This window comes from Phragmites australis, chromosome 9 (assembly GCF_958298935.1).
Source record: "Phragmites australis chromosome 9, lpPhrAust1.1, whole genome shotgun sequence".
NCBI lineage: Eukaryota > Viridiplantae > Streptophyta > Magnoliopsida > Poales > Poaceae > Phragmites > Phragmites australis.
The window spans coordinates 31,114,349-31,140,971 of NC_084929.1; the positions used below are offsets into that span (position 1 = coordinate 31,114,349).

The 26,623-nt window shown below is 42.3% G+C and overlaps 2 protein-coding genes across 3 annotated transcripts; one reads left to right on the top strand and one right to left on the bottom strand.

The window, feature by feature from the left end:
* Positions 1-8,645: 8,645 nt before the first annotated feature.
* Positions 8,646-17,296, top strand: LOC133929139 (transcription elongation factor SPT6 homolog). Of its 2 annotated transcripts, none has more exons than XM_062375769.1 (18): positions 8,646-8,902; positions 9,068-9,121; positions 9,232-9,324; positions 9,567-9,699; positions 9,776-9,860; positions 9,944-10,085; positions 10,179-10,314; positions 10,430-10,691; positions 10,773-10,961; positions 11,037-11,147; positions 11,235-11,621; positions 11,775-11,885; positions 11,997-12,791; positions 13,719-13,860; positions 13,941-15,103; positions 15,199-15,408; positions 15,962-16,418; positions 16,693-17,296. In XM_062375769.1, exons 2-18 carry the CDS (start codon positions 9,088-9,090, stop codon positions 17,133-17,135), a joined length of 4,893 nt encoding a protein of 1,630 aa, XP_062231753.1. In that variant the 5' UTR covers positions 8,646-8,902; positions 9,068-9,087; the 3' UTR covers positions 17,136-17,296. The 2 variants fall into 2 exon arrangements, with proteins under 2 accessions (XP_062231753.1, XP_062231754.1); XM_062375770.1 differs by having other exon boundaries at positions 9,235-9,324.
* Positions 17,297-24,612: 7,316 nt separating this feature from the next.
* Positions 24,613-26,275, bottom strand: LOC133929140 (probable inactive methyltransferase Os04g0175900). Its single transcript, XM_062375771.1, has 4 exons — positions 25,807-26,275; positions 25,389-25,708; positions 25,205-25,269; positions 24,613-25,008 (listed from the first exon to the last, which is right to left on the bottom strand). Exons 1-4 carry the CDS (start codon positions 26,220-26,222, stop codon positions 24,712-24,714), a joined length of 1,098 nt encoding a protein of 365 aa, XP_062231755.1. The 5' UTR covers positions 26,223-26,275; the 3' UTR covers positions 24,613-24,711.
* Between the last annotated feature and the right edge of the window lie 348 nt (positions 26,276-26,623).

Consider the following 26,623-nt stretch of genomic DNA (forward strand, 5'->3'; position numbering starts at 1 on the left):
TTTTTTTGTGTGCGTGCGTGTGTCGGTGTTCATGCTGTACGATTAAATATCTATAATGATAAAAGAATAAGATTTTTTTTTTATATCTTATGTTTGTATCCAGGTTGTCCATGGCAAGCTCGTCAGCACCATACCTAAATGCTTGTGCCCCCGTACTTGATTTGTGCCCTTCTTTTTTCTGTCCTAACTAAATACTCGTGCTTTGTAACGGAATAACAATCATGAATGCAGAGGAGATTCATGCGAGGCTATCAAATAATCAATTCATTTTTTGATGGTCAGAATCAATTCATTCAAAATCACTCCGTTCAAATTTATAGTTATCGATATGTTACGGCATCACACATGTGCAATTTATGTATTCATCTCGATCAATATGTCCTACCTCAAAAGTATTTTTATCGGTTGTCATCAATCAAATTAATTTGCCAACAATAAAAAAGAATGGCGCTACCACAGTATACTTAACTGAATTCGATCACGAATAAGCATGTGCAACCGTTTAGAGTTCAGTTACCTGATACAAAGATTATACGAAACTTTCAATTCACTGATCTTGTACAAAGACATCACATAACTTTTAATGACATTTTCAAAATATGAAAAATCGGGAGGAAAATCACATCAAGACCTCAAATTCCAACGAGACAATCTCCGGGATCATGCTATCCTTCTATTGGGATGTGTCTAAGTTACCCGCATGTATTTTCGTGAACTACAGTGTATATTTTGGATAAATGAAAACATGATGAGCGGATGTAGTAATTTGGAAAAGAAGAGTATTTAATTATTTGTATAGGCGGATGTAATGATCTTGCACTTGCGAATGTAATGACCATGTGAATGTGTTTTATTGTATGTATGGATGGATATAATGATCCTGCACTTGAGACTAACGAGTGAATTTGTTACAGTATTGTAACAGATATAATACATCTAACAGGTCATACTCTATAGCGAAACTCGATTAGAACAGGTCCATGGTACTGACTTTAACTATATAATTGTATCTATAGATATAAAAAACAATATAGATAATCAAATGACTTTCTGTACGAGAATATACGCAAGATAGACTAGGATGGTTCTAATGCCAGCAACCAAATACACCCTCGGTACTGTCATTAGCTGCGTTCACAGTGGATGGCCCCGCATGCTGGACTAGTGCGGTGAACTTGCTGATATTGACGTCACCAGCCATATCTTACACCCTTCTCAAGAACACATGAAAATAAAATACTGATTATAACAGAGCTCAAATGAGGCTTTATGTACACGGAAGAAACATAGTAAAAGCCAAATGCAGAGACACTAATTATTCTTTGCACCTCAGTCATTGGAGTATCAGACTCACCAGAATGATGCGGAGGGCGAATTGCATGTGGCTCCTTATTAACTTACATAAGGTCTAATCGGTTATTCGTACAAAGACAATAAATCTGATGGATGCGTATAATTTTAAAGAGAAAAATATTTAATTATCTATATGTATTACTTTAGTCTGGTCCAACGTATGTAAACCCTTGCATCCGCTTATGCAGACGAGTCACTTGTTAGCAGGGTTGGCCCTGGCAGGCGAGCGGGGCAACCACCCCAGGCCCCCAAAATTCAGGGGCCAATATGTATATGTATACAACAAGGCCGGCCCAAAGGGGGGCGAGCGGGGCAGCCGCCCCAGGCCCCCAAAACCCAGGGGCCCATATGTATATATACAATATACTGTAGGCTGTGTATACCGGCTCAAAAATGAACTAAAAAAATTAGGTCTTCGACTGCTCTGTGCTCTACCGGCATCGGACGTTGGTACTTGGTGCATGCCCAGCCAGGGCCGACCTTGGGGGGGGGGGGCAAGCGAGGCAGCTGCCCCGGGCACCCAAAACCCACGGGCCTATATGTATATGTATATAGTATATTGTGGTCTATGTATACCAGCCAAAAAACAAACCAAAAAATTAGGTCTTCGATTGCTCTGTGCTCTACCGATGTCGGACATCGGTATTCGGTGCATGCCCATCCCCAAGTTGTCCTAATCCATCACCAATTCATCCATCCGCACGCGGCGTGCGTACAGCGTGTCAGCGTCAGTGTGATTCGTGAATCCCATATTCCCGGCTGACCCGACATCCCGTGCCAGACCCAGACGCCCAGACTGCCAGAGTTCATGTGTTCCATCGACCATCGTCAATTCGCCAACGCCAATCGCCATCCGGGACGTGAATGTCGCACGCGCAAACGCGCTGCCGGAGTGACGATGTGACGGTTTGACGGTGTGGACGGTGGACACGTGGTCTAGTCTGCCATCTGCGGTGTGCTGTCGTTCGACTCGTGCCGACATTGTCTGTCGAGCGTCGGTGATCGGTCCGTTAGGGCTCAGGCTCAAGCCTCAGGCGTCAGCACTCAGGCCTCAGCACCCGCCTCCCTCCTCAGCGACCAGCGCCGCATCCATCCCGTGTTTGTGCTCACCAGCGGATTCCACGGCATCCTTGCAGAAAACATGGACCGTGGTGGTGAGTGGTGACTGATGAGTCTGACAGTCCGTCTGTCCGTGATCAATTCCTAAAGTATGCATATCAATTGTTAGTTTGTTTCAATTTTTAGTGGGGAGACGGTGGCTCGTCTTAGTCGACAAATTGGTGATTGGTGACAACAGTGAGACGGCGACTTGGTCTAATTAGTGAGACAACAACTCGTCTTAGTTGTCTAATTGGTGATCCTTTTAGTATTTCAACCGCTAATATATTTTCTTTTTTAATTTTTAGTATGTTCTTGAATCATATCTTTTAGAAAGTATGCATTTGGCAGCGAAAAAAGGAAAAAAAAAAGGAAACGAGTAGATGAGTTGGTGGAATCACAAAAGGGAGCCATTGATAAATTTTTTAAGAGTAATACGAGCAGTTCAAGGAACCCGAATGAGTTGGCAATAGTTGTTGTGCATGAACAACCTAATGGGAATTCAGAAGACCAATGCCCTACAGAAGAAAATATTGATACTAATGGGGATGATAACAATGTGAGTGATCATGAGCATATATTTAATTCATCTGCTAGTGTTGATGAACACCGATTTTTTCTATGGATATCTATGATCCAAGAAATTTGGGTAATTTTGATAACAAAACAAGAGACATATTAGTTGAGAAGGGACCTATAAGAGAAGAAAATCTTAAGTTCCCTTTAGATGGTAACTCAAGACATTTTCCGATAATGAGCAATGGAGAGGTACATGATAGAAAATGGTTGGTTTATTCTAAGCATGTTGACAAAGTGGTTTGCTTCTGTTGTAAGTTTCAAATCTAACAATAGCGAGAGTTCATTAGGAGATAATGGATTTAGAGATTGGAGGCATCTCAGCGAAAGGCTCAAAGAACATGAAACTAGTCGAGCATATTACTAGCATGAACTCTTGGAATGAATTAAGTACTAGATTGAGCAAAAATGAAACAATTGACAAAGATTTTCAACAGGAAATCACAAAGGAGAAAAGAACGGTTGAAGCAAGTTTTGTTTCGAATAGTTGCCATTGTGAAATATCTTGGCAAACGAAATTTGACTTTTAGAGGATCCATTGAGCAGCTTTACAATGATTACAGTAGTAATATCTTAGCTTGTGTTAAGATGATTGCAGAATTTGATTTGGTAATGCAAGACCACATTAGGTGTATTCAAAATAATGAAATTCATTATCATTATCTCAGTCACAAAATTCAGAATGAGTTGATTTCTGTTTTGGATTCCAATGTTACAAATACTATCTTAAAGATTATCAAAGAGGCCAAATATTTCTCCATTATTCTTGACTGTACCCCTGATATGAGTCATGAAGAACAAATGACTTTGATAGTTCGATGTGTTAATATGTCTAAGAGAAAAACAAAAATTGAGAATACTTTTTGGGGTTCTTGAAGGTGGATGACACATCTGGTTTGGGGCTTTTTAATGTATTGCTTGAGTCTATGAAGTCATTTAGTCTTAATATTGGTGATATAAGGGGTCAATATTACAACAATGGTTCAAATATGAAAGGAAAACACTAGGGGGTAAAAAAAGGTTACTTGATATCAATCCAAGAGCTTTCTATATGCCATGTGCTTGCCATAGTCTTAATCTCACTCTTTATGACATGGCAAAATCATGTGTTAAAGCTATTTCATTTTTCAGTATTATGCAACGAATATATGTATTATTTTCTGGTTCTACCAAAAGATGGAAAGATGTTTACTTGACCATGTTCTAAGTTTAACTGTGAAATCATTGAGCAATAGCCGTTGGGAGAGTTGAATCAATAGTGTTAAAGCAATTAGATATCAAGCTTCTCATCAAAGGTCACATTTGTCTGATTTACATCAAGCTTGTGATACCGAACATAAGGACAAGAGTGATGCAAAAAAATTATTCAATGTTCTTGGTAGCTTTGAGTTTATACTTGGTATAATTATTTGGTATGACATTTTATTTGCTGTAAATACTGTGAGCAAGAAGTTGCAATCATCATCCATATGCATCGACTCTGCCTTGCACCAAATTGAAGGTATGATTCAATACTTTGAGAAGTATAGAAATGAAGGGTATGCATCTAGTTTGAACATTGCCAAAGACCTTGCATCCGCAATGGGTGTTGAGCCATCGTTTCCAATAAAATGTCGGGCTCTTAGGAAGAAATAATTTGATGAAATTGATTGCAATGAAGAAATACTGCAAGCTGAGAAGGCCTTTGAAGTTAATTACTTTTTGATCATGGTTGATATGGCAACAACTTCATTAAAAAATAGATTTGAAGAACTCCAAGTGTTTCAAGGTATATTCGAATTTTTACTAAGTTCAAACGCCTTGAAGTCACTGAATAATATTGAACTAACAGATTACTGCACTAAATTTGCAAAAACTTTCTATCTACATGGTTCATCTGATGTGGAGTTAAATGATATAATATCTTAATTAAGGATTATACAATTGACTTTACCGGATAGAACAATATCTGCTATGAAGGTTTTTGAATTTGTTAGAGAAGTGGACTGCTATCCTAATATTTCTATTGCTTATCAAATTTTATTTAATGTACCTGTGACTGTGGTATCTGCTGAAAGAAGATTTTCAACGTTGAAGTTATTGAAGAACTATTTAAGGTTAGTAATATCTCAAGAAAGGCTAATGGATTGGCAACCTTATGCATTGAGAGGAATTTGCTAGATGAGATTGATATTGGTACCATCATTAGTGACTTCGCTTCTGTAAATGTTAGAAGAAATTGTTTCAGATGATCTTCACATGTAAAGTTACATTCATATGTTATTTTAGTTTGTAAGCTTAGCTACATTTATTGTCTCTAACATGTATAATCATATTCTTATATTTGTTTTAGATTTATGATAAGTTGGTTTCTGTTTTCAAGTTGGGTGATGGAGTTGTGATTGCTAATCTGGTACTGACAAATACAAAGACTTGACTGAGAAGTATGTCTTTATTTTACCTTCTCATATAGTCATATGTCTCGTTTGTATCTTATTTTCTCTATTTATGTTACTATGTACTGGGATATGCTATTTTTTTCTATATGATACATGTAACTGCTATTTGTTTGATATAAAAAATATAACGCTATTGCTTTGAGCCACTGTGCTATATAAATATTTTAAAATTTATATTTAATAGGGCCCCATTTTTAATCTCACCCCAGGCCACCGAAATGTCAGAGCCAGCCTTACTTGTTAGTGTCACAAAATCATCTTCATATGAGTAAACAATCACTGTCTCAAATCTCGTATCCACTCATATGGTCTCATATTCGATCAACTAAATAGAAACTCGATTCAGTCTGTCCAGACATATACAACAAACCAAATACTCTTCTTTTCAACTAATATAATTTCGTTCAGTCTACATGTACGATCTATACGAGTAAGATCCATATGAGCAACCAATCACATTTTTATTGGCTATGTAGCATTTGCTAGTAACAACTGTGATCAGGATGTTGAATTAGTACCAAGACAATAGTATATATCACCGGACAATAATATTCAACTTGGTAGCAATAAGTGAAACTATATACTAAGTTTAGTCAACTATAGAGGAGCATTGAACAAGAAATTACTAGACTTATTATAAGCCCAGATGTAAATATGAGGGCACTGATTTCTTCAGGTTTAATGCATATCATTCTCAAACATGCAACCACAAGGCTGAAAAGAGTAGTCATACTACAGAGCTGGACACTCATACGTCCTTAACAATTATTTTCTTAGTTACATCAATTATTTTCTTAGTTATGATAGTCTTTTTTTTGTTTATTCTATCAAGTTGGACTCTTCTAATACCAGTTTGTTATGTGTGATTATAAAAAAAATACCTATCATATTAATTCTTTGGCAATAAAGAAATGTTCGTAAAGAAAAGATGTCGCCATGTCTTGCTTATATTTGACAATACTAGAAAATAGAAATTATAAGAGACCTGACCTTTTGATCTAGCTGCTCCTACGACAAAAAATAGCTGATGTCAAAAAAAAGGTTAATTCAATCAAAAAAACAAGAGGCATACTGCACAATTACTTAAACATCAGTTGTTCAATAGGTTGATGGAATGAAGTCTCCACAACGAACATTAGTAAGAATTCCATTGGGGCTTCGCACGAAGCACATCCACCTGATATATGCTCCATGGACTAGGGATATTATAATTTTTATTAATTCCTATCATCCTATTATTCACAACCTTAAATGATCCATATTTATATCTCCGGATAACTAAGCTAACCTATTCTCAATAAACATCTACACTCAAAAGAAGAAGGAAATGCAAAAGTACACATAATTATGTATAATTATCCATCCAACATTTAGTTGAACAACATATGCGCACTCGCAGATCACAACTAACAGGACCCTCCTAAGGGCCTATTTGGTTGGGCTGATGCTTTTGGCTTTTGGACTGAAAAGCGGGCTTCTGACTTCTAGCTTTCGGCTTCTGGCTGATAGCCTTTTGTTATTAGATTTTGTAATAAATTTTTAGTTTCTCATCACACAAAAAACTAGAAAAGCTCATCTCAGCTTACTTCTTAACTTTTATTCATTTTCTCAAAAATCAGCCTTTCAGCTTTTTAAAAGCCAGTTCACAGCTAGCCATTTGGTTGGGCTTCTAGCTTCTAAGAAGAAAAAACTAGCAGAAGCCCAAACAAACATAGCCTAAGCTTAACTAGAACCTACAGGCTGCAACCAAGCATAAAGCATCAGATAAAAAGTGCAATGACAGATGAGGAACAACCAAAGATCTCCAATTTAAAATACCACATAATCACTACATCACAGCATCCTCACGAACAGAGATAGTAGAATGTCTCACCTCCTTTTTTGAACGAAACGGCACAAGACAATTCCCATTTCTATTAATAAAGTAGGAACAAATACAAGAATATAACCTAGAAGGTAATAGTCAAGAAAAGAAAAAATAACTAGTACAACAAAGTAACGACAACGAAAAGAATACGACCGGTTGCCAAACAACATAGGCCACCAACTAGAAACAAGGCCAGGCCACCCCCACACCAAATCGGCCATGCCATGCAAGACCGACCACCACAAGGAGAAATCTGATCACCACCGCGCCACACCAACCACAACTTTCAAGATTTCCTCACCGTTGGACTGAGGCCCGTTGCTAGCACATGCGTATGGCCTAACTTGCATGGACATCCATCGTGCCACCCCACCGCCGACTTGATATCACATGCCCCCCCCCCCCCCTTTAAACTTCAAGTTCCATGACTCGCTTAACCTTGACCATGCTTTCTTTCTATATTCAAGACGTGTTAGCTACCCTAGTGAATTCTCGGTAGAAAAAGACAAGTTGGAGTGGACATTGGTTGAAAAATGTACCTTTTGCTAGAAGGGTGGCCTAACTGCATTAAAATCATAAAAATGTTAAACTCCCTAGTTTTATAGAAACCAACGAAGACCGTAATATCTCCCGTGGATCGGAAACCTTCACTTAGCAACCTCTTGCCACTACTTGCTCTCCGGTTCTCACTCTAAAATTCGAGTACCCTCTTAACTAGGAATAGCAACTAGTCATACCTGTCAACATTTTTGTATTCATCCCCATTTAGCTATCAAGAAGAAATTTTCTCCCATCTCAATCCCTATAGATGATTTTATGGATCAGGGTCCCAACAGGGACGTAAAATCAAATTATAGTTAGTTCTTTCTACATATTTATCATGTCTTTGTAGTATAAATAAATGATTTATTGCTACATAAAAGGATAAACTGATATTAGGTGGGTTAACTATTACAAATTATAAAAAACATGAGAGTTCTCTGCACAATGATAATGCATTATACATATATATGTGTACATACTAGGATACAGCGGGGAGTATTTTCGTCCCATCCTCATTTCTAGTAGAGGAATTCTCTACAAATTACTTGTGACGGGTCCTTTTACTATCCCTATTCTTAATCTGGGTCATAATTTATTTGAGATGTATACCCCTTTCTTAGTGAATCCTTAATAAAAAAAACTCGACCGGGCAACAAATTGAAACTTGAAAGCTGTAATTCCGGCTCGTGGGTGGCTCGGTTGCATTCGCACAAAACCCACTGAACCGGCGGAAACCGGAGAAGGCGGTTCCGTCCTCCGTGGATCAGGGGCAAAACCGGAAACCTCCAAAGTCGTGAGGACTCGAGGGTTTCTCTTCTCCTGTCTACCCCTGTTCTACCGCGGTTCCGCCGCAACAATCTGTTGTGCCTCATCGCCGCCGGCGGCGGGACGCAGCAAGCTGGGCCCCCTTCCGCCGAGGTCTTCTCTCGCAAGGCGTCGCCCTCCTCCTCTTCCCCGCCATTCACTGGTACCTGACCGGCGTGGAGTGGAGATCCATCCGCACTTGGATCTGTTTCTTCGTTCGTTGGTGAGTAAGCCTAGCTTGATCGGGAGGATTGTTCTAGGCGCTCGTTTTGTTCTTGGGGAATCTTTTCTTCGTTGTGATTGAGTAACCAAGTCCAATTTTTTCTCCATTCCGTTGCGGATTTTGTTTGCTAATCTAACCTAATCCATCCATCCGTGCTTCGGTTAGGTTGAATCCCCTCGAGAGCAATGGCTGGGCGCACGGTGCTCTCCGACGAGGAAGGTACGCGATTTCGCCGCTGATTTCTGCGGTTTCCGGTGGTTTGAGGCTTTTCGTTGTGCTTTATGTGCGTTTCCTGACGGACAAAAATTGGTGCCTTGTTCGAACCCTAGAAGATGAAATCGAGGTCGACGAGGCAGATCCGCGTCCGTCGCGGAGGGGCAGGGACGATCGCGACGACGATGATGACGAGGAGGACGAGGAAGGTCAGAATTTTTCTCGTGATTTCTTCGTTATGTTGGCTTGCTTGGGTGATGTGCGCGTTGTAGTTTTTTCTCCGATTGGGAGTAGTTCTGTTTATTTTTTACTTGATTGAAATTTTCATTATGTTTGTTATGATGCTTTGCTATTGAATTGAAATTGAAGGTGTCGCATTTTTCTATCAGTGTCAGTTATGATTTTGTTTGGGCTAGTAAAGTAACAACTGGATGAAATTGTTCATGTGCAGAGGACGGCCAGGATGAGTTTGAGAAGGATGGCTTCATAGTGGATGACGAAGATGAGGAGGAAGATGGGGAAGGAGAGGAAGAGGAACAGAAGAGTGATGATGAGAGGCGTAAGAAGAAAAAGAAAAAGAAAAGGTACATGCTTTTGATTCCACTTGAGATAGAATGTGGTCTATTGTGTACATTGTCTTGAAACAAGAGATGTGCCCAGGGAATCAGAGGACTTCACGCTTGATGAGGATGACTACATGTTGCTCCAGGATAATAACATCACTGGCATCAGTCGGCCAAAGCCTGTATGTTTTTGTAGTTAAAGTTTGAGCTTTCCTGTCCAAGTTTTTTGTTTGTTTCTGAAGAATTATCTTTTGTCTTATTTTAGGGAAACAAGTTTAAGCGCTTGAAGAAGGCTGGAAGGGAATCTGAAATGGATGAGCGCTCTGGTTACTCAGATGATGATGGAACAGGGAAAAAGCGTACTGGCGAGGAGAGAGTTGAGTACAGCTTATTTGGTGACCATCAAGGTAGCTGCATCAGAATCCACCCCCTTCTCTTTTGTTTGATTCCAGGAAGTAGCTGATCTAATTTTCTTATTTATTGCAATTTTATGTCTTTAGATGCACCATTCGAGGAGGACTTCATTGAGGAGGATCAGCAGGCAGAGGAAGTTGAGGTTGGTGAAGATGAAGATGATGAAATGGCAGATTTCATTGTCGAAGAAGATGAAATTGATGGGAATGGCCAAGTTGTAAGGTGTGATTCTTTGTGTTCCTATCTTGTACCAACGTGTTCTGTGACTCAGGCTCTTTGTGAAATTATATGACCCTGTTCACTCCAAGTTGTATGCATATATTGTTATCTTTTGTAGAAAGAAGAAGATTAAAAAGAAGCTGCCACGACAAGCAGCAGGTGTATCGTCATCTGCTCTGCAAGAGGCCCATGACATATTTGGTGATGTTGATGAGTTGTTAGCACTAAGAAAGCAAGAGCTTGAGAGGGAAGCTGCCAATTCTGGTGAGTTGAGAGGGAAGAGGCTTGAAGACGAGTTTGAGCCATTTATTCTTGCAGAGAAGTATATGACAACAAAAGATGAGCAAATAAAAGAAATTGATGTACCTGAGAGGATGCAGGTATGTACCAGCTAATTTGATTCTAGACTATAACTTGATTTAGTTTAAAATACACATATAATTTTATTGCTCTTTTGGCAGTTGTCTGAAGAATTGACTGGCTATCCTCCAGCGGATAGCACGATGATAGAGGAAGAAAGTGTATGGATACAAAACCAACTAACTGGCGATGGGTTTCTTTCCTTTTTTGGCAATGAGCACGTGAACAAGGATATTGACCAAAAGGACATTGCTAACGTCTTGACCATGTTACATGTCAACAAATTTGAAGTACGGAAAATTATACAAGTTCGCTTCACAATTTGTTATACTTTGTCTTCTGACTTTGTTTTTGTTACCTGTCAGATTCCGTTCATTGCAATGTATAGAAAGGAGAATTGCCCAAGCCTGTTAAAAGACATTGATTTAAATAAACAGGGTAATGAAGATGATATGCCTACGATGAGGTGGCATAAGGTAACTATTCTTCACTGGACATTGGTTTCTCTCCCTGAATTCTCAGACTATTTGTAGTTACTGACACAATTCTTGTGTTTTATGTAGCTGCTCTGGGCGGTTCAGACCTTAGACAAAAAATGGCTACTTCTTCAGAAGCGCAAGGTTGCTTTGGAGCTGTATTATGATAAAAGATTTGATGATGAGAATCGGAGGATAGATGATGTCACAAGGCAGGCTCTAAACAGGCAACTTTATAATTCTATCATTGAAGCACTAAAGGATGCTAAATCTGAGAAAGAGGTGGAGGATGTTGATGCAAAATTCAATTTACATTTTCCTCCTGGTGAAGTTGAAGAAGAAGGCCAATTTAAACGGCCAAAAAGGAAATCCTTGTACAGTATTTGTCACAAGGCAGGGTTATGGGAGGTTGCCAACCAATTTGGTCGCAGTGCTGAGCAATTAGGTCACCATCTGACATTGACAAAGATACCTGTATGCAATCTAAGCACATTTAACATTATTTTTTCTTCAGAACAATATGCATGTGCAACCAATCCATTGTTTGCACATATTTTTGTGCCCGGGAAAATAGTACTGTACTAAAAAAAGAATAGAAGACACCTTATGTGCATATGCATCTTTCAGGAAGCAGGTGAGCTGGATAGTGGTAAAGATTCTCCTGAAGAGGTTGCTGCAAATTTCACATGTGCAATGTTTGAAACACCACAAGATGTTCTTCGGGGCGCGAGACACATGGTATTCAATAGATCTCACAATTTTGACCATTCTTTATAGGGCACACATCTTATTTGAGTTCTGTTCATTCATCTGACTAAAATGTTCCATCCCCCCTTTTTTTCTTATCAGGCAGCAGTTGAGATCGGTTGTGAGCCCATTGTAAGAAAGCATATTCGAAGCATCTTCATGAATAAAGCAGTTGTGTCAACAAGCCCCACACCAGAGGGCAATACCATCATAGATCCATATCATCAAGTATCAGGTGTTAAGTGGCTGAGAGAGAAACCACTGAACAAGTTTGTAGATGCACAGTGGCTTCTTATTCAGAAAGCGGAGGAAGACAAGCTCCTCAAAGTTACCATAAAATTGCCAGAAGATGCAAAGAAGGAACTCATGTCTGAGGCACGTGAGAATTATCTCAGTGACTGTGTGAGCAAGTCTGCACAATTGTGGGATGAGCAACGAAAGATGATACTGGATGATGCCTTCTTCAATTTCCTTCTTCCATCAATGGAAAAGGAAGCTCGATCACTGTTGACAGCAAAAGCCAAAAATTGGCTACATATGGAATATGGGAAACAGGTATGGAACAAGGTTACTGTTGCTCCTTGGAAGAAGAAGGATGCAGACAAGAAGGATGCTGACATTGATCTGGATGATGAATCGGAGTTGAGAGTTATGGCCTGCTGCTGGGGTCCTGGGAAGCCAGCAACCACCTTTGTAATGTTAGACTCATCAGGAGAATTGGTTGATGTTCTATATGCGGGTTCTATCAGTATCAGGTCTCAAGGTGTTGCTGAGCAGCAGCGTAAGAAGAATGACCAGCAGCGAGTTTTAAAGTTTATGACTGATCATCAGCCACATGTTGTGTGTGTGGGAGCATCAAACTACAATTGCAGACAACTCAAAGATGATATTTATGAGGTATTATACGATCTTATTTGTTTATAAGTGAATCACTTTTTAGTCACACTAGAACAAGTATTATGTTTCTTTTCAGAATTATACGGTTGCACCTGCACACGAATATTTAAGTTGGCTCCAGTCAAATAAATTATCATACTGTTATACAATCTGGCCATTATATGACCATGGTTTTATCATTAGCATTTGCAGAGGTTTTGTTGCAGTTGGTTTTTGTAGTCACTATCTCCTGAGTTCACCTTTCTGTTGGAGAACACCTCATAAGTTTAACTATTGTCGCACACAGTGTTTTTCCCCCTTCTGGTTTTGAAGTCACTGTCTCCTGGGGTTCACCTTGTAGGCTGGCCTAATCTTGTTCCTTTTTTGATTAGGGGATGCAGCATGCCACCCCATTAGGTCTGATGAACTGTATTGGGCTTGGCTGGATCCTTGGGTTGACTTGAACATTCTATTCGTTGGAAGTTTATTTTAGGCTGGATTTCTTTCTTTCTTTTTTCTTTCCGTTTGCATTCTTGCGGTTTTTTTTTTTTGGCTCGTAATAGTGGTAATCCGTCCTTTATTCAATTTATTGCATACTATGCACACAGCAGCAGAAAAATTCTCATTTGCATATTTACTGACATGATTGTTACTGTTTATTTGCCTGTATCCCTAGCTTTATATTATGTAACTAACATTGCCAGATGACATAATAAAAACTAGTATGGCTGTTTGTGACTGCCACCATGGCTATGTGGCTATGCATTCATAACGCGGAACGCAGTTGCTGCAGCATGGTGGCATATTTCCAATGCTTGTGTGTATGTAGCTGGTCGGTCCAATTTTCATTTATGCTGTTTAAAAAGCTGTCATGCAATAGGACTTTTTGGAAGTTAAGTGTTATGGTCTCATTGCTTTATTTTAAGCTGACATCTATCCTTGTGTTAGGTTATTTTTAAAATTGTAGAAGATCATCCAAGAGATGTGAACCCACAAATGGAAAATTTTAGCATTGTCTATGGTGATGAGTCTGTGCCTCGCTTGTATGAGAACTCTCGAGTATCTTCAGATCAACTTCCTGGCCAGTCAGGTACAGTAGAAAATGCTGATTTACTGTTCTCTCTTCTGATCAGTACTTTCTAAACAGCTGTTCTATCTATTGCTGTATAGGTATTGTGAAGCGGGCTGTGGCACTTGGACGTTACCTTCAGAATCCACTGGCGATGATTGCAACACTGTGTGGACCTGGAAAAGAGATACTTTCGTGGAAACTGCATGCGCATGAACAGTTTCTTACTCCCGATGAAAAGTATGAGGTTGTTGAGCAAGTAATGGTTGATGCAACAAATCAGATAGGTTTTGATGTTAATCTTGCTGCTAGCCATGAGTGGCATTTTTCAACTTTGCAATTTGTTGCTGGTCTTGGCCCGCGCAAAGCTTCAGCTTTGCAGAAAGATCTGGTAAGAGAGGGATCCATTTTTAGTCGCAAGGAGCTTGTAAAACCTCTAGGCAGGAAAGTATTCATGAATGCTTCTGGGTTTTTACGTGTCCGACGGAGCGGTGCAGCTGCAGCCAGTGCTCAAATCATCGATCTGCTTGAGGATACTAGGATCCATCCTGAATCATATGTATTGGCAAAGAATTTGGCTAAGGATGTCTATGCTGAGGTTGCACCGCATGAAGCGAATGAAATGGACGATGACGAGCAAGAGATGGCAATTGAGCATGTAAGAGCAAGGTCAGATATGCTTAAAAGTCTTGACATTGATGAATATATAAAGAGTATTTCAGAAGAATTCCGTAAAAAGGAAACACTGCGGGATATACAGATGGAACTGCTGTGCGGGTTTTCTGATTGGAGGACCCCCTATACCGAGCCAAGCCCAGATGAGGAATTCTGGATGCTTTCTGGTGAAACTGAGGATACCATATCTGAAGGAAGGATTGTTCAAGTAACTGTTCGTAATATACAAGAGAATAAAATTATTTGCACTTTTGATTCTGGTTTGAAAGCCATAGTTATGGCAGACAATTATTCTGATGATGGTTTTGATCCAGAATCATCACAGTTACATGAAGGTGATGTATTAACTGGAAAAATTAGGAATGTTAATAAAAACAGGTTCATGGTTTACCTTACATGCAAGGCAAGTGAAATGAGGAGAAGACCATTCTCCAGAGGTGACCGGGATCCTTACTATCATGAACAAGACATGACCTCACAGACTGAACATAAGGCTCGGAAACAAAAGGAACTTGCAAAGAAACATTTCAAGCCCCGGATGATTGTTCATCCTCACTTTCAGAACCTGACCGCTGAAGAAGCCATGCAGGTTGTTACCTTGTTTTAAGACGTATCTGTTATGCACTCCGTGCTTCTTTTCTAGTATGCTATGACAATTTTATCTGAACCCTTTGCTTGAAACAGTTCTTATCAGATAAAGAGCCAGGTGAGAAGGTCATTCGGCCAAGTTCTAGGGGACCGTCATTTCTGACTCTTACCCTGAAAATTTTTGATGGCGTATATGCACACAAGGAGATAACTGAAGGTGGAAAAGATCACAAAGATATCACAAGTTTGCTTCGCCTGGGGAAAACACTGACAATTGACAATGAAGCTTTTGAAGACCTTGATGAGGTTAGTGGACCTGATACATTTGATGGCGACTTTGCTTTAGATCATATTAGCTCTCTCTCTCGTTGGAAATCCCAAGCCGAACACACACGAACATGAGCAGATTTTTTTGTGTTGCACGAACTTCTTGCAGCTTTTCTGTTTTCTCCTTTATTTATAAGCCAAACAGACATGCATCTAACAGTCATACATTAACGGCTAAATAAAAACTGCACTAACAGCTATGCATTAACTGCTAAATAAAAACTGCATTAACAGCTGAAAAACTGAAATGCATGACCACTAATTGCATGCAAACAGAAACTGAAAAATACTAACTGCTCAGGATTAAAAAACATGCAGCATCTCTCTCTCTCTCTCTCTCTCTCTCTCTCTCTCTCTCTCTCTCGTGTGTGTGTGTGTGTCTGCCTGTGTCTTTGTCAACTTGTAGTTCTTTGCATTCATATTTATTACTTTTGTGACAACATTTTGCTGTAGTTAGATTGGTATTCTTTCATTGTTCGAGCCAGTTGATGGATATTTCCTCTTACAAGCCTAACTTATGTATAATACACAGGTTATAGACAGATATGTGGATCCATTGGTAGGACACTTGAAAAGCATGCTCTCTTATCGCAAATTCAGGAAGGGGTTAAAAAATGAGGTTGATGAAATGTTAAGGGCAGAGAAGGCAGAGAATCCTATGAGAATAGTATATTGTTTTGGAATATCTCACGAACATGCAGGCACCTTTATATTGTCATATATTAGGAGTACAAATCCACACCACGAGTATGTCGGATTGTACCCAAAGGGCTTCAGATTTCGAAAGAGAGACTTCGACAACATTGACCGCCTTGTGTCATATTTCCAGAAGAATATTGACAAACCCCCGCCTGATGCTGGACCATCAATGCGAAATGTTGCTGCAATGGTGCCTATGAAAAATTCAGCTTGGGGTTCTGGTGGTGGAAATGATGGATGGAGGGGAGATGGTAATAATGATAGGGACAGACCTTTCTCTGGAAGATCAGGTCAGTGATTAATGTGCTTACAATGTTCTTCAAGTTTATTTGCATACGTTTTTTTAGCAATCTTAATCTGAAGATGCTTTGCATAGATGAATACTTTAAAGTACTCGAGTGTTATTGTTCGTTTCTTAATGATTTGCTAGTGTTCATTGATATATCTTTTAACCAGATTTTTACCACTGGTTATTGACAGTTGCATGTGCCAGCTTGATACATTTATTAAAATGTTAATATATTCTGCGAAACATTTGAGCACTCTTTATCTCCTCTGAAACAGGAGGGAGGTTTGATTCAAGGAACAGTTCTGGTGGTCGAGGACGAGGGCGTGGTCGCGGTCGAGGTAACTTTGGTAATGACGACAGTGATGGAGGTTGGAGTGGTAATGGTGGCGGCAGCAGTGGGGGATGGACTGATAACATTGGCAGTGGTGGAGGCGGATGGGGCACAGGTGGCAGTGGTGGTGCAACTGGTGGAGGATCTGGAGGCAGCGATGCTGGATGGGGTGGAGCTGGCGGTGACAGCAACCGTGGTAGTGGTGGCAGTGGAGGCTGGGTAGCAGCTGGTGCTGGTGCTGACGGTGCCGGTGGTGGAAGTGTTGGCGGCTGGGGAGCAGCTGGTGGTGGCTCTAACGACTCTGGTTGGGGCAGCGCCAAAAAGTTGGTCCCAGCACAGGATGGTGGAAGCGGGCGTGGGTCCTCCGGCGGGGGCGGTGGCTGGTGATGGGTGTGCCCCTCCTTTTTTGCATTTGTCCTATTTATGCTAACTGCTGTCGATGGAAGAAAACTGCCATTTGGTCTGGACTTGCTAGCCTGCTAGTGCTAGCTGGTGACGATGTTGTATTTGGGACGGCCTTATATTTCAATGCATGTACAGTTCTAGTATGTCACGGTGCCTTGTCGCTTGCGAATCTGATCCTCGTATTCCCATCATTCTAAGCTTAGCTTCATCTTTATTATAGCGTCATTTTTATTTACTAGTCTGAAACTCTGGATGAGGACTGGTAGTACTGTTAAGTCGTGGAGGGTATCCACACTTCTGGCTGGATACAGTTCAGGGCAAATTGCCGCTAGACATGTCTGACAGTCGAATTCCTTGTCTGTCCATCACGTTGTACCCGAAGCAGCCCGCACAAAAAAATCTAAAAAGCCCAGCACAGTAACACCTCCTTGCAGTAATGCCATGAAGGATAACTTAGCCGATCAGGGTTTTCTGATACAGTCGTGGGTGTCACTAGCCCACTCGTGTTGGTGCGACCCGGCCCGTGGCAAGAAGTTCCACGGCAACACCTGATCCCGCGCCGGCAGACGCTACAGGTGGCTGCACGACATATCCCACGCGCTCGGACCAGGCATGGCATCTCCTCCGAAGCGGCTTGCGTGCGCGGGCACGTCGCCTTGGTCGTGGAAATCGCAATCGTCGCCCGGTGCTGCCGTCCGATGTCCCGTGACGGAGCTCGTGCATTGTATCCGTCGTTAGTGATGTCTGGCTTGCAGCTGGGGCGGAAGACAGCTGACATCTCGCCCGTGGATCTCAACTGGCCGACGGCACACGGAAGTAGCACCTCAACACCGGCGCGTGGTTCTGTTATGAACTGTGATGATGGGCCGGTCGATGAGAGTTCCTGCTGCCATGAGACGTACGTTCTCCATTATTCTTCGATTCCTTTCTTTCTGAAGAGAAAATGGGACCTCGCTCTGGATTGGGGGGTTTAGTTCAAATTCTGGTCCACTCTCCTCCTCCAAATCGGCCAAAGTAACGGATTTCGTCTTGTGGAACCCGATTTTGGTGCAATAAAAAACATGCATAATGCTTCTTGTCAACGTACACAAATTGAGATGTGGGAGGCGCCCTACTCTGGCTGCTAGCGATTTTTTTTGGCTCTACTTCCGGTCGTTCGTCGTATGTCCTCCTGACTCTCTTCACAAATTGTGATGCAAATTTAAGGTGATTACCAGAATATGAAACATGTCATATCCGTCCGAAGCTATCAAATGAGGCGCAATCAGCCAATCACCACAACTGGGTGCATAGAAAAGACCCAACAAATATTATTTTTTCATCCAAAGATCCTCCCTGAGCTTCTGTACTGGGCCGACAAATCCGCCCAAACCACAGAAGTGGTTCTCTGCCGTTTCCTCCACGGGTCATTACGGCCCAGCCCTTGCCGAGCGTGCCGTTCATCTGTCCACCTTCCGAGGCCCGCGTTCTCTTGCAACTCAGCCCATCCGCACGGACCCAACTGATCCCAGATTCATGGACCCCCCGCACCTTATCATCTAGCTCTCAAAAAATATGACTTGTGCAATGAGAAAAAAGGACAAATTTCAAGGTCCTAAAATTTATCTTTTTTGTTTTTCATTGCACTAGTATTTATTTGAGTTGAAATTTTTTTATAGAGCTAGATGATAGCATCTCCTACACCACATAATTTTTTTCAGAATTTTTTTATGACTATTTATATAATGTTTTGAATTTTAAGAGTATTGTAACACAATATTTTTTAGATTTTTAAACCTATTGCAACTATATCTACAATATTTTAAAATGGACACATATATTTAAAATTCACCCAAACCACGAGACGAAATGGTTCTATGTTGTTTCCTCCACGGGTCACTACAACCCAGTATAATTCAACCCAAACCGAGTGTGTCCTTCATCTGTCCACCTTCCTAGGCCAGTGTTCTCTTGCAACTTGGCCCATCTGCATGGACCCAACGGATCCTAGATTCCTAGCCCCTCCACACGGCCCGCCCAATCCGGTTGGCCCATCAACCACCCCAGTGAGCAAAGATTTTTATTTTTAAAATTCAAATTTAGCAATTTTAGGAGCACATTTTTAAAAATTGCAAAAATTGTCTTTTGTCGCCTGTTGGAGGGGCTACATCTACCTGTCGCCCATCCAACAGACGATAGGTTGAGGTGGCATGCCAGCATGGTAGCCGTCTGACGTGGCGATAGTTGGAAGGGCGACATGTCCATGTCGTCCAACCAACAAGCAACATGTTGCTAGGATTTACTGTGTTGTGATTCTCTTTGGGGTTTGTGTCATCCGATTTTGGTTTGCGCCAGGGTTTGCGTCGTTTGTTGCCATTCGTTGTTTCCAAATTAGTTTATTTAAAAATGTATTGTTTTTGAGATAATTTTATATGCGGAATCGTCGGATAAGGTGAGTTTAAGATGACAATTTTATTCGCACAACCATCAGACACGATGGCGCACAACCATCATACACGATGGCATGTAAGGTACACTTTCCTACTAACCTAGCCATGTATCGCCTCTAAACTTAACATGCCATAAGTAATGTAAATAACCTGATTACAACCTCAACTCTACTGTAACATGGGTATTTTCCCTTTGTCGAAGTATCCAGTCTTGCCTCACACGCCTGACGTTCCCTCTCCCTCTTCCTCTCTCTCTCTCCGCTTCACGGGCCTCCTCGTTCTTGTGGATCCACTCCTTCCTTAGCTTTTGTTGCTTCTCTTGCATGCGTTTGCTCAGCCTCCCTTATCTTGTCCGCTTCTATTTGATGAAATCGTCTCCATGCCGCTAGGTGCTCCTCATGTAGGAGGAACACATCTACTTGCAGCTGCTCAGTATACAACTACTACACAAACTCACAGAGTGGTGGTGGAGACTACAACGAAGACCAAAATGATTAGTGATAAATGACATATAGATGTGAACTAGTTTCACCACAAATGTTTACTTGATGGTAGCCACCATAGATGTTGCCCTCGTGTGGATCGTACTCGTAGTTCGGACATATGAAAAACCTCCTTCCATAGGTGTTGGAGAAGTCGTTAGACTTCTTGAGCCTACAAAGGTCTTCACACCAGCATATTGGCCCTTTGACCCTAGCAAGTGTAGTAGCTAACATATATTTCTTGGGGAGAGGATCGAATGCCATTTTAGAAGGAGTTCAAGAGGTTAAGGTGATTTGTTTCATTTTATCAGTGGCTAACAACTCTTCTATTTATACTATATTTTTCTACTAGTTCATGGACTAAGTCCATGAAAATTCTACTAGGAAATGCAATTGATTCCTCTATATGGAGTGATCATGTTAACTGAAAAGGCTACGTCTGAAATAACTACTTTTGAAAAGGCCAGGCTTAAAAAGGCTACGTCTAAAATGGGTACAAGTGTATTAATAGGACGAGTATAGTATAAGCTAGCAATTTATTAGCAAGGTTGGACGTCTACGATTAGCACAAGTTCATGGTAATATTGCAATGTTGATGATTGATAATGGATTCTACTAGGTGGACCGGGGATGTCACTTCGCGCTCAGCTACTTCCTGTCGATGTAGAAGTGCTTCACACCTTTGTAGTAGTTCTTCCCGCCTCACACCAGAAGTCCAAGCACATACTACAACACTATCACCTCATCCGAGAGATCGTAGATAGAGGTGATGTGAATATATACAATGTGCATACAAATTTGAATATTGCTGATCCATTGATGAAGCCACTCTCACGGTCCAAGCATGAGGTGCACATGAGAGCTATAAGTATTAGATACTTACATGATTGACTCTAGTGCAAGTGAGAGATTGTTGGTGATATGCCCTAGAGAAAATCGTAGAGATGATTGTATCATGTCTATATTTATGTAATTTTGAGTAATGTATTATTCTATATATATAACTATCATTTACATTGATTAGCAAGTATGTAACTTGTTCATAAAGCTATTTGTTTGAATAGTGATGTTATTCTAAATAATCATTAGTTTCATATCATTATATGGGACAATGATGAACAATAGACCAGCACACATACTACTTCATGGTCATGTTTCATGGATCATAGGTATGGAGATATCAAATCAATAATGTAAACACATGTTATAGAACATGATATTGGATAGACCCACCTCGAGATACTATTGAGATTATTATTTAATGTACCATCAGTTGTAATATTAAAAGGTATACTTGCAAGATCACTAGACCTGAGATCGCCATTATTCCTAGAATGTGTAATGGCACATTTAGGTGTGGCCAAATGCTACTATGTAACAAGATAGTCATAAGGTAGCTTTCAGGTTTGCCATGAAATATGTTGTGGGGGTGTGAGCGATCAAGATGGAATTTTTCCCTCCTAAATAACATGAGAGATATCTTTGGACCCCTCCATGTGGTTTGATTAAAGAGTTCATAGCCATACCAATGTGATTAAAGAGTTAATCATGAATTTAATAATCCACTACAAGATCGAGTGAACGGTCAAGCTTCACAAGGATGGCATGTGTCTCGCCTTGAGCTTGACCGGTATCTTGAGGCTAAGGGATCGGTGCATGAGTATATCAAGATTTAGTTGATATGATCTTTATGCATATTCTAGTATTTATGTCCTGGTAGGAACCACTATTGATTTTGGTTCTGAAAAAGGGTTTCCAAGTCACGATTGTTTATACATGAAGCTAACAGGTCACATACTTAATGATTTAGAACAATACATACACATTGGATCTATTAGTGGGTTTAATTGGATTGTGATCCATGAGCAATTAGAGTCCTAATGAGATACCAACATGAAAGCCTATTAGTGGGCTCTATATAAGGGGAGGTGTGGGGGTGACGGAACGTACGGTTTAGCCACTCCAAATCCTAGCCGCACCGCTCCACCCAACCTCCCAAAACTCTAGTCACGCGTGGTGCTAGCACACCGGCGCATGACGTTCCACCCTAGGAAGTGTGGATACTGCAGATGCATTGTTGCAACTATGGCACTAATTGGCTTTGCAAGAAGAACTCAAAGGTATTGCTGATTCAACTCTCGATCGACTCAGAAGTTGTTACATTTTGGACTAGGAAGTCGAAGTGTTCCTGATAGGAAAGTCAAGAACATTCTTGACTAGGAAGTCGAACGTCTATATCTACTCGAGGAGGATATCGCGTGGAAGGGATGATCACCCTGCGGAGTTCGGCTACTTCCTCTACATCAATGCATATGAAATTAGACTGGTCTGCTCCGACTTTTCTTCCGCTATGCTACGCATGTAAGTGGTAATGATTCATGATCCCCAACTCGCATGTTTCCTCGTTGAACGTGGTGGATTTTTTTGTTTCATTCTAACGTAGCCAAGACGTTATTGGAGTAGGCCTAGCCCTACACGGATTCTTCCTTTGGCTCGTTGGTTTCCAACCTGATGCTCCTCAATAGCCCCCGCATCACCATAAAGGCAGTCCGAAGAAAGCCGTGAGTTGTCCGCTCATCCTCCATCAGCTTGGAGTGTTGAGCGATGAGCACAACCCTCTCCGCCCGAAAGGCATTCTTCTCTTATTAAATTGTAGCATTCTCCCGCTGAAGCGCGTGCCTCGTCTCATTTTCCTTGGCCACCAGCCTCTCTAACTTGGCGCATCTGCAGACTGCCTCCTCCTTCTCAACGATCAGCTGGCTGGTGCAGGCAGGGAGGCTGGTGACTAGGGAGAGCAAGTCGGAGGCCGGAGCAGGCACTAGAGGAGGCACAAGGGTCATGGCGAGCACTTCAGGCGATGTTTGGACCGTAGTTGGCTCAAGGGCTAGAATGTCTAGCTGAGGCACATGAGGAGGAGTTTCTCCTGGATTCATTGACGGGGTGGAGGACCTGAAGCGACAACAAGTTGCAGGGACAAGAAAAGAACTCGAAACATCTACACCTAACTGGGGGACTTATAATGTGGTCAGAGGGGTGAACACAACTCTCAACCTCGCAAAACCACTGAGTTGACCCGATAGGGAGGCCTCATTCGCCGTCGTGCCATGGGCAGACGACATCCCACGGGCGCGTTTGGATGCTTCCGTGGAAGCCGAATCCTCCACCGACCTTTTTTTTTCCTGTGAACGGGGACTCGACAAATAGACTGGTCGAACCCAGTTGGCTCTGGGAGTGATTGATCGCTCCTCTGGTGGCCAACACCACTCGCCGTACCTCCACCTAGGGTCGACTTTTGACTGCAAGCAGTCTGGTCCCTGGCTTGCTTACGGTGAGGCAAGTCACTGCTCTGTTGACCAGCGTTGTGCGCAAGATCTCCACTTGTAGTCGACGTCCGACCCAGAGCGGTCTGGCTGCCTCCGTGACCAAGTGTGTCGGAGACACGACCAAATTGATCGGGAGGAGGTGAGGTTGCGCCCTGTTGGGCGCCCGGGTGGAGGTCACGATCAACTCCACTCCTTGGAGTGGCTTGGCCAACGGCCTCCATGACCTCATCGATGACTGGGCATAGTACGTCGACTTCAGGGAGACCCTACAAAGAGCGTCAATTGTGAAAATCCAGGTCGTAAGAAGGCTCTGGGAAGCGGAGTTTGGAAATGTCGAACTTACCCTACTGCGTTGTGCTCTCTCTGAAGGGGTGAGATCACATAGCAGAAGGGCGCCGACAAGAGGACCGTCCTTCCTCGGTGAGCCCGACATTAGGATTCGAATCCACAAGTCAACATCATCGTCGGTAAGATATGAATAACAAAATGGGTGTGAGTGGTTGCACACTTTTTGGAAGAAAGGGCGGTACCTGGGAGTCGACAGTAGGGTAACCAGTGAAACTCGACCAGGTCTCATCATTCGGCCCGGAGTACATGAACGCTGGGTGTGCTCGCCTCCACAGGGACACAACCAACGCTTGATGTAGTCGTGGGCGATGTCCAACCCAGTCTGCTCGGCTTTTCAAAGTTATCTAACTCGTTTGACCAGGGTTAATAGCTCAGAGGTGGTTGTAGGCAAATTCCCCCAGTTCTCATCACCTACATCGCCACGCTCGGAATGCGAAGGTTGTCCAATGAATCATCGGTCACGAGGTAGAACCAATCCTCCCTCCAACCCGACCATAACGACTTGGGACTCACCTCGATATAGAAGTCCACGATGCCATCAGGAGGTGGAACCCGCAGCTCCCGGTGGCTGGTGTCTAAATAGGATGTTGGAATAGTTGAACGTACTTATTTTAACGAGCCCTAAGAATAAGTGATCTTCAGTTGTCCGATCCAAGCAATGGTTCAAAAAGTCAAAAAAAAAAAAATCCCTCTTCTTAGTTTTCCCTGTCAACATTTTTTTTTCTTAAACAATGGAGTATTACACCAATGATGATTTATGATAATATCACAATGTGAACAATGACCTTCACATTATCAAGATAAATGATAATTATTCAAGAAACAAAATATCATATTATTCAACGGTACATCATCATAAAAGTGATATCACCAACAAGATGCCAAATATATGGCTTATTTGGGAATTAACATATAGCATACGTACGCACGCGAGCTAGCAGCTCTTATTCAAGGCCAAGCTGGTAGACAAGTGTGGCTACTTGGCAAACTCGAGAGCGTAAAAATTGCAGAAAATGTAGGTCGACCGGAAGCCCGTGAAGCCTGCATCCGTTGCAAGCTTGGCGTACTCCTTCTCCGTCCTCTCCTTTCCTCCCTTGAAGTTGACAAGTATGATTATATCCATCGTGTGCGAATCCCGCGCGGCCGGAGTCGACTCTGGGGTCTCCGGCAGGACACTCTGAATGACGATCACCTTCCCGTTCTCCGGGAGTGCTCGGTGGCAGTTCTTCAGGATCTTGTGGCACTCCTCGTCGTTGAACATATGGAGCATCCACTACACATATATGCAAGCACTAATCAGGGGAAACGTTTTATTTTATTTTATTTGTTTATGTGTATGGTGGGATTGGATCTCTGCCACTATATTAATTGTGAACCATGTAGTTGGACTGCAACGAGACATTTGACACTGTTAGATTTAAACTGCAGAGAGGAAAATAAAATCTACTAGTAATAGTTAGCAAGCATACCTTGAGAAAAACTGCGTCTCCAGTGGGTATGCTCTCAAACATATCTCCAGCTACATGCTCCACGCCTGTGAGATGAAAAACTTCAGCACAGCACTATATATAGTAGTACAATGCATATATTCTTACCCACAATTTCAGAGCTTTAATTCTAGCAATCCACCAGCACGCTGACGCCCAAAATTACCTGGAAGAGACGGAGCCTCGGCGACGACATGAGACAGCTCCAAGTTGATGCCCCTGATGTGCTTGTACCGGTCTCTGATCATCGCCAGGGTCTCGCCAGTGCCCCCGCCGACGTCCACGAGCACGCGGACGCCGTCAAACACTTCGGGGTGCTCCACCAGCTTTCTGACCACCAGCAATGACTGATGCGCCATGGCCCGGTCGAACAGCATGCTCAGCCGACGGTTCTTACCGAAGTACTCGTAGGCCGGCACGCCGTCGTGAGCCTTCTCGAACGGCGTGTGCCTGCCGCCGTCGGCCACCGCCTCCGCTATGTGATGCCTTCATGCAAAGGTAATATACATGGAGAGAGACATGTTTTGTTTGGTTGTCAACCTTTGTTTTCATCAATGTCAACATGATATGGAATTAGAACGTACCAGGACGAGATGTTGTCCTCGTCGACGGAGAATGCGGACATGGGGGCCAGCGATCCCTCGCTGTTGTTATTGGTGAGCCACCGGCATACCGGCGCGGGCGTGTACCGCCGGAAAGCCGTACCGTCGGGACCTGTCTCGGTCGAGCACCTCACCACATCGAAAGACGCGAGGAACCTGAGCATCCGGTCGATCAAGGCAGCCGACTGGGTCTTGTCCTCGGCCTTGGTTACTCGAACAGCAAGCTCGTCGGGGGTCAGCGCGCGGCCGTCAGCCGCGCTGAGTGCGTCGAAGAGGCCGAGCTCAACGGCCGCCTTGATGGTCATGGTGACGTTGTAGGCGTAGACGAGTGTCTGTGCATGCAAGCATGTTGCATCCTCGTCCTCGCCGGCACCGTTCACGAATCCAATTTTCTCCATAGCTAACAATCCTGTTCTAATTCGAAAAATATAATGCTGTTCTAGATGCTAGCTTGCTTGTGTGTGCATCATATGGTAACCGAGTGTGCATATATATAGGGAGGCCGTACCTACTTCTCAGCTTGCCATAACGCCAATCCACGCCCTACATCAACGACTAAACGTTGCATGGCTTAGGCTACCAACAAAGCTCACCTCCAGACCAACAAAAACAACAGGTGATTTATCAATGGAATCAGCATCAACTCGCGGGCAGAAGTGGACCCAATCTAAAAATATAGGTAGGGCAGAGTCAGCCGCTCAACTATAAATTAGTGCCGACGGAAATAAAAAAATACGATACATAGTGATCGGTGTAGAGATCTTACCGCTGAAAAGGTAAGACGATCGTCATACCTCGC

Bases quoted from the DNA above. Each gene is read 5' to 3' on its own strand.
- LOC133929139 (XM_062375769.1), top strand. From the start codon at position 9,088: ATGGCTGGGCGCACGGTGCTCTCCGACGAGGAAG. The intron at 11,148-11,234 runs GTAACTATTCTT...TGTTTTATGTAG, and splicing joins CTACGATGAGGTGGCATAAG to CTGCTCTGGGCGGTTCAGAC. The intron at 15,104-15,198 runs GTTGTTACCTTG...TGCTTGAAACAG, and splicing joins CCGCTGAAGAAGCCATGCAG to TTCTTATCAGATAAAGAGCC.
- LOC133929140 (XM_062375771.1), bottom strand. From the start codon at position 26,222: ATGGAGAAAATTGGATTCGTGAACGGTGCCGGCGAGGACGAGGATGCA. The intron at 25,709-25,806 runs GTACGTTCTAAT...CTTTGCATGAAG, and splicing joins GAGGACAACATCTCGTCCTG to GCATCACATAGCGGAGGCGG. The intron at 25,009-25,204 runs GTATGCTTGCTA...ATATATGTGTAG, and splicing joins GAGACGCAGTTTTTCTCAAG to TGGATGCTCCATATGTTCAA.